At 33.9% G+C, this 8,078-nt stretch overlaps 1 protein-coding gene across 2 annotated transcripts; it reads right to left on the bottom strand.

The window, feature by feature from the left end:
• Positions 1-2,219: 2,219 nt before the first annotated feature.
• On the bottom strand, positions 2,220-5,705 carry LOC122314217 (protein KTI12 homolog). 2 transcript variants are annotated; one of them, XM_043129641.1, is made up of 2 exons: positions 5,334-5,705; positions 2,220-3,380 (listed from the first exon to the last, which is right to left on the bottom strand). In XM_043129641.1, the coding sequence occupies exon 2, from the start codon at positions 3,332-3,334 to the stop codon at positions 2,426-2,428; it is 909 nt and encodes a 302-aa protein (XP_042985575.1). In that variant the 5' UTR covers positions 3,335-3,380; positions 5,334-5,705; the 3' UTR covers positions 2,220-2,425. The 2 variants fall into 2 exon arrangements, with proteins under 2 accessions (XP_042985575.1, XP_042985576.1); XM_043129642.1 differs by having other exon boundaries at positions 2,220-3,299.
• Positions 5,706-8,078: the final 2,373 nt, after the last annotated feature.

Here is an 8,078-nt window from a genome sequence, read left to right as displayed (position 1 = left end):
TTTTATTTGAATATTTTCAAAAGTAATTGATGCTTTTTTAGACTTATACAAAAGGTAGATGATTTTGTTTGAAAAATTTGAAAAGTAAAGTGTGCTCATTTTGTCATATACAAAAAGTAAAAGATTAGGTTTGAATTTTTTGAAAAAGAATTTGTGCTCATTTTGTCATATGCCAAAAGTAAAAGATTAGGTTTGATGTTTTTGAAAAAAATGAATGATGTTGTCTTTGACAATTGAAAAAGAAGAACCTTTTATTTGAATTTTTTGAAAAAGTGAATGATATTGTCTTTGACATGTGAATATTTTTAAATTTGAATATGAAGTCTCATATGCCTATAAATAGATCATTTGAAAGCTTCACATTCACAACACCAAGAGCATACAACATTCATTCAAAGCTTTCATTCTCTCTTCTCTAAGCATTGAGCCTTAATCCTTATTCATTTTGAGAGATATAGTTTGCGTTGTATTGTTCTTATTTCACTCATTGAGGAGTGTTTTCTGATAACCTACCTACTATCAGCTTTTATATCAGAAAAAGGGTGTGTATAACCCTTGTGCGTGTAGAAAGTATTCTACACGGGGAATAGTTGAATCACCACGTGTAAGGTGATTGCAAGTGTAGAGGGTGTTCTACACGGATCCTTTGTAGCGGTGTTGTTCAAAGGTGTAATAGGTTTCTATCTCCACCTGAAGGAGGTTGAATAGTGAATTTGGGAATTCTCAAGGGGTAGCTTGAGGCGAGGACGTAGGCAGTGGGGCCGAACCTCGTTAACATAATGAGTTTGCTTCTCTTACCTTTACTCTTTATATTTATTGTTATTTCATATTTTGTTTATATTTTATATTATATATTTGATTTATAATTGTTATTTTTTTAATACAACTCAATTTACCCCCTCTTGTGTTAGTCATCTGGATAACATACTTTTTGACCAATCACATTAAATTGATGCATATATTAATGCACAGTTGTATTTACAACTAAATTTTTCCAAATTCATATAATGCTAACGAGATCTAAAGGTACCAAAACATTTATTGAGTTATTTAAATGTCCACTACATTAAAAGAGGGAAATGGGATCCCATCCTATCAATATGGCTACCTTATTGTTTAAAATTGGAAAGAAAAATGTTTAGTTATTGCATATATCTTATGAAATAAAATTTCTAAACTTTTATTGTGATATGTCAAATCTATTTTTTAATTAATAAACATTTTAGAAAAAAATATTATACAAAAATAAACGTATAAATTGACGTTATTTAATATGGTATGTTAAATTGTAAAATTATTTTCATTGTAAAATATATCTAACGTATCATAAGATATAATATCAATTTGTGAGCTTATTTTTATGAAATTTTTTTTATAATTTTAACTCTTATCTTTATAATTATTATTTTTTTAGAATTACAATATCATATTAAATTATATTAATTTAAAATATATATTTTTTATACATAAAAGTTATGCAGAGATCAAGCACTCCTCGAAACAGTCCCATCTTTCGTTTGTTTACTGTGGTTGGGTAAATCGGTCCAACCGCATCACGAGTCACGACTGAGGCCCAACCCATTCGGTCATTCCCTTGTTGTGTAGACTTGGGTTGATGAGCCTAACAAAACTGGAAAATTCAGGAGTTTTGCTGCATCAGATGTAATGCTTTTTATGGTGTCAAGGTCCATCTCACCTTAATAGTTTGGAGTGCTCAACTAGGCCTTAGCCATAGGACACTAGTTGACAAAGATCGCTCTATTTTAGAGAACTGTTACAAGATCAAACAAAAATTACAATGAAAAGAAAAGAAAAACAAATTGAAAAAGAAAAGGAATAAAGAGTTCATAGTGGTTCAAAGATATAATTTGAATTCAGTAAGCCGTCCGGGATAGAATAGATGAGAATGCTTTGGGTGGTGTTGTTCCAAGCAGCCCATTTTGCAAGACTGTACAAAATAAAATTAACATTTTATGCTATGTTTGGTTAGTGACATCTCCTCAACTATTTACAGATCATCTGAGATGACCTTAATATCTAAATGGATTCTATATATTGTAAATTGAGATGACCTCAATATCTAAATGGATTCTTATCTTGTAAATTCTACGTGTCATGTCCATCTTTCACTTAGTTGCAGAGAATCTCCATCCTTCAGAATCACAAGTTTTAAAAGACCAAGATCTCGATGGATAATGTGACATCAATACAGTAAACTGAGAGAAATAAAAATGCAGTATATAGCATTTTCCAAGGTGTAATACAAATCCTATGAAAAACCAGCGCATCCATACATGGTCGTTAGTAGAAGAACTCAAAGTCTGACATAACCCAGAAAAACAAATTTCTTGATTTTTGTTACTTTTCACGTCAAAAGTCAATGGCAATCTCCATAATACATAAACATACTCGAAATTATATTCCTTCAAGCAGTTCCTAGTTCCCTGTTCAAGTAGTCCACAAACATCCTCTTGGCACTATCTGCATCAGACGGTGGCGGCGGCCCGCTTAAACTTGTCTGTCCAGTCAGTTTAATAAAAGTTCGTCGCAGCCTACGTAGTTCTGGCAACCCAACTGATCTTGAAATGTTGATGGTTGGTAATCCATGGCCAAGAGAAACCCCATTTAGAGGCCCTCCAAGTGCCTGTGATTGTGCTTCCACCATAGCATTAGTGACTTCCTGCGTTGCTCTATCCAACTCGTATAGAGAATTTGCCTCTGAAAATCGTGCATTTTGTGTCGCGATTGTTGGCTGCAAAACCTTTACATCGTGTGTTTTTGAGTCCACCTTCTTTGTCAAATATGAAACTGCATCCAAGATGGCAGCAGAAGATTTCTCTACTCCATCTTTATATGGCCCTAACTCAAACAAAGGGGAATCCCATCGATTTCTTTTATCCGGTTTCTCGAACCTTCTTACCAAATCTTCAAATATCACCTCATTGTAAGAAGCTTCTCCCTTTTCCCTTCGCTCTTCATTCCATTTTCTACAATGGGTTTCTTCCACATCACAATATAGCACACAGTATCTTATTCCTGAAGCACGAGCCAAACACCACAACTCATACCTGTAACCCTTTATGCTATTCAAAGAATCTACAATTATAATATTATCTTTTGAGATTGATCTATCAACTTCAGACCTAAGCACTCCTCTTAAGTTCTTCTCAGCAGTCATATTGGCATAACTCTGATTGCGATCAAGATGAAGAGAAGTTTCATCAATGATCCTAACAGTCAGCTTTGATTCTGTATCTTTGAGAGCTTCAGATAGGAATAGGGCAGCTGTGGACTTCCCACTGCACGGTTGCCCACAGATTACAACTAACGCCATTTGACAAAAATTTGAACTTTTATGCTTCTTACCAGAGAACTATTTACTGCATGAAAATCAATGAACACATCAATAAAGATCCTTGTCTCTAATTGTCTAAAATATGTATTTCATCTACCCCTTTGTCCCCATCTAAGTGTCTTGGTTTAAAACAACAAGAATAACGTGATATTTAATGACACAATGTATACTATAAGGCGTGCTTTATTTGTTCCTTGATTACTGACTAATATCAATATACTTCCAACTTCTTAAAATCAGACACTCATTTGGGGACATCAAGAAAAGAAAGCAATACCCTCAATGTGGGCGTATAATTCAGCCCTATGTACAGAGCCTTGTGATCAAATAAGATGTGTCTTGATTGGTTCCAGGATTACTGACGGTAATATGGAAAGATATACTTTGACTATTTGAAAGCAGATGCTCATTTATGGATGTAAAAAAAAAAAATGTGACACACCCAATATGGGGACAGAGGGTGGGTGTATTATTCCGCCCTATGAATGGAGCCATACGATAAAAAAGTTCTGAAATTAGGAAGTCTTTATTTAACTGTTGTGGTGTTGTGGTATTAAAAGAAAAAAAAAAAACTTCGAAGTAATTTGTAGAATACAGCTATAGCACATGATGAAACAACAAAATATCAAGTTTATAGAACCAGTAGAAAATGCATGATTTGATTGTCCATTCTTACAGCCTCAAATCGCTATAATATAAACCCATAATAACTCTTGTTAAATTAGAGTGGCAGTAAACCTTGCAAGTTGCCCTTCATTCCTAAAACTCTTCATTTGAATGCACTTAAAAGCCTTGCAAAATAACTAAATCGTACATAAAAATATCCTAAAAACAAGCATAGTGTAATAAAGATTTTTTTTTCCTGTGTATTTTCTTTCGTTAAAATACTGCATAGCATTCCTGTAAAGGGTTTCTCAGTAGGTATAAAGGACTCAAGTTCAAGCGTCTGTTCTTCACTTTATTCCACAAAGAACCACTGAAGGGTAAATCCTACTGATTTTGAAACCACAGATTTTATAGAAAAACAACTCAATATGAACTCATGGTTTACTTTGAACCAAAGGTAAAACTCTAGAGGTTGTTATGTAATTCCCACAAAAAATAAACAATTTTTATAAGACGTGAATTAGCAATTTTGAAAAGGAAAAAAAAAAAAAACCTTCAAAATTTAAGCTTCAAAATACTACATTGATACCACAGATTAAAAAAAGTAAATAAATAAATAAATAAACTAGCGGGTAGTTAAATTCATGAAGCCATTACAAGCAGATACTTAAATTCGTGAAGCCACAGCAGATACCCTCTAGGCACCAAAGGACCCGGATTCTTTAACAATTATTACTAATAAATTGCAAAAGAAATTACAAGCATGATATATAAATATACTTCTTCGATAAACCTTATAGAATGAGTATGGGTCATGGCTTTATATGCAACCGAGTAAATCTGTTAAATTTTGTCGTCAATGGTTCTATCTTATTTCTCTCTTAAAACCACCAAAGATCACCATATCGATCGCAATTGCAATAAAACACACAGTATCTAGGAAACCTTCGTGTTATTATATATTGTACAAAGAAACTTAAAAAAAAATATGATCTATTATGCATAAGTAAGAAAGATTAATACAAGTTAAAAGGGAAAACAGAAGACATGCTCACGTTCTTGAACTCTGCTCTACCACTACCTCTTAGCAACAAAATATTAACAAATAGCAGAACAATAGCGATTCATACAGCATCTAAATAACCCAAAGGACCGAAAGTTCTAAAATTATTGAGAGAAAACCAAACAAAACAAAAAGAATTAAAAAGAATGAATTGAATAGAACTAAATGAAAGTGAAACACGGTTTGGATAAAACATGTGTAAAGTTCCAATCAGCCGGACCGGTAAAGTATGATTCCAGAAGAACTTAATTAAAGTAAAAAAGTAAACCTAATCACCCAAAGGCTACGATCTGAGTATGAAAAATATACCTTTAAAGTGGAGACGAAAGTGAGAGAGGTAGCTCAGCGTAAAGAGGGGAAAAGTGAGGAACGAGATGGGAGAAACACTCAGAAGGCAGCGTTTTATCTCCTCCCCGAAAGTTGAGTCCAGAGGATCAACCTTGTAGCTCCAGGTTCCGGTAAGAAATTCGATTTTTAACCTTGTAGCTCCAGGTTCCGATAAGAAATTCGATATTTAGGCCGCCGAATTGAAAGTTGGCGCAACCGGAAGAGGAAACTGATGGGTGACCCAAGGGTAAAGGTTAGTGGGAAGGCGGCGAGTGCAGAACAGAGCACGTTTACATGGGTACTGCTAAGTGCTGGTGTGGTTTGTTTAGTTGAGTTGCAACTTGCCCGGTTTAAAAAAGAGGAGTGCTATTTGAAAAAAATTCCTGTTATATATTTTTCTACATCTGATTTATGTGATTAATTAATATAATTATTTTATATTAAAAAAATAATACAATCAACCAATCTTATTTAGGGGTGTAAATTGCTTGTTCCGGATTGAAAAAATTGATTGGACTAAGTCATTTGGTTCGGATCAAACCAAACTTTAGACCGATCAGTCTCGACTCTTGATCCCATAAATTGTGGATTGAGACCATTCGATCTAGTCTCGGGATCTATAAATTTAATATATTATTTTTATATAGTAATTATATAAGTTAATAATATAATTTCTATTTAATTTATTATCATTGATCATTAGGGTTGTACACCGATGGGTTTGGCGTCGGTTTCGACGCCAAACTGAGACACCGCCAACCTCTTCCATGTCCCTATTAAACCGGCCGAAAACGAGGTTTTGGGGAGAGAAAATCGATCATATCGGTCTCGATCAGTGTCGGCACGGTGGTCGGTCTACCGTCGGCATCTTCTGTGAAGGAAGAGGAGTTGATGAAGAAAGATGAAGACTCGTGCCGTCGTCTGCCAAGGATGAAGAACGAGGTTGCAGAGAGGAAGAGCGGGCGCAGAGAAGAAGAAGAGAGGTGGAGGGGTTATTAACTCATTTTGAAATGGTGCCGTTCTATTATATTTTTTAAAAAATATTCATACCCTAAACGATACTGTTTTATATACATATATTTGAAAAAAAATATAAATAAACTGGATTGATTGGTTCAGCGGTTTTCCAGGGGTCTAAATCGACACCGAACCGCCGATGTTGATTTTGCTTCAATTCCTCTCGCCCGCCGACCGGTTCTTTGCCGATTTCGTACTCCAGCTGTCGGTCTAATCGGTTCACAGCCGGTTTGGTCAGTTCTTGTACACTCCTATTGATCATTTTTTAATGAATTAGTTACATAATCTATATTAATAATTCACTTAATTTTAATTTAATAATTTAAATAATTTTTTATTAATTTATTTTAAAAAAAGAAGAAAAAATTGGTCCGGCCCTTATGGATATTCGGTTCGGTCTGAGAAAAATGATAAACCGAATCACCCCCAGACTGGACTAATTTACACCCCGATTCACATTAATGTGAAAAATAAAAATATAAAAATAACTGTGTAAATAGAATTTTTGTTGAAAAAAATATATTACTATTTGAAAATCCTTTAATTTTAGCCTCGTTTAAAACAAAGCCTTCATTTACACAGAGGCTCACCCACATAAATCCATTGCTTTTATCAGAAACCAAATCTCCTCATTTTTCTTGGAAAACAAACACAAGTGAATAGACAAAAATCCAACCAAATCCGCACCCACCGTAAGTGGAATCCCACATAAAACAAAACCCAAAATAGACAAAAGCATATGAGCAATAAATTTACTGGAAACCAAACACCCGGAACGAAAGTCAGATAGAGAGGGAGAGAGAGTTTACATTGAGGGAATGAACGAGTGGGGCCTGTGACGATGCAGAGGAAGTCACTGAAAAGTAGATCTAAATTGCCGGTGGGAGCCGTAGAGGTAGCCGAAATTCCATCCACAGAAAGCCACGAATTCAGATTCAGAGAAGATACATAGAAATTAGCACTTCGGTCTCGTCTCCGTGGAGAAGAACGGCACACACAATTAAGAAATCGAAGAAGATCACTTCTGTTTTGAGATATGTGAGCATATCCAAGTACATGATGATTTATCTTTATTTTATAAACTTACTTTTAATCTCTGTTAATACTTCTGCAATTACTTCTATGATCATGTATATCTAAGAACAGTCTACCAATGTTAGCCCTGCATTAATTAATTCGTTTTTCGATCCATCATGTACCCAACTAGCTAAAAATGGATAAAAATCAATACAGGAGTTGTGATCATGATGGTCACAATATTCCTTGATCAGTCTAAACACAAGTTCTTCTGGTTTGCTACACGTGAAGCATAAGTCGGACTTATGATGATAACATGATGATTAACTATGTACTACTTTGTCTCAAAAGTCGTAGAAACCGATAAAAATAAATAAATTTAAGTATTTAAATTATATTTTAACTGTAAAATCATTATAATTTGTTTCAAAAACTTAAGCCGAGATAAAGAGATAAATTTTATTATAAAAAATTTTATACTATTATCATACTTTCATCCTATTAAATAAGATGTATCTCATTTACCGCTATTGAATGATCATTTATTATATATTTCTTTGTCATTTAATGATAATGAATGTACCATATCTTACTTAATAGGATAAAAGTAAGATGAAAATATGATGTATAGGATTACTGATTTTTTATTATTTATTTTATATTTTAACACTCACTCTCACGTGTGAGCCATAC

Source organism: Carya illinoinensis, chromosome 6 (assembly GCF_018687715.1).
Source record: "Carya illinoinensis cultivar Pawnee chromosome 6, C.illinoinensisPawnee_v1, whole genome shotgun sequence".
Taxonomy (NCBI): domain Eukaryota; kingdom Viridiplantae; phylum Streptophyta; class Magnoliopsida; order Fagales; family Juglandaceae; genus Carya; species Carya illinoinensis.
The sequence above is the reverse complement of the archived record's forward strand: the minus strand, read 5'-3'. Positions and strand labels throughout refer to the sequence as shown.

Coding starts and splice junctions, on each gene's coding strand:
- LOC122314217 (XM_043129641.1), bottom strand. CDS start 3,334: ATGGCGTTAGTTGTAATCTGTGGGCAACCGTGCAGTGGGAAGTCCACA.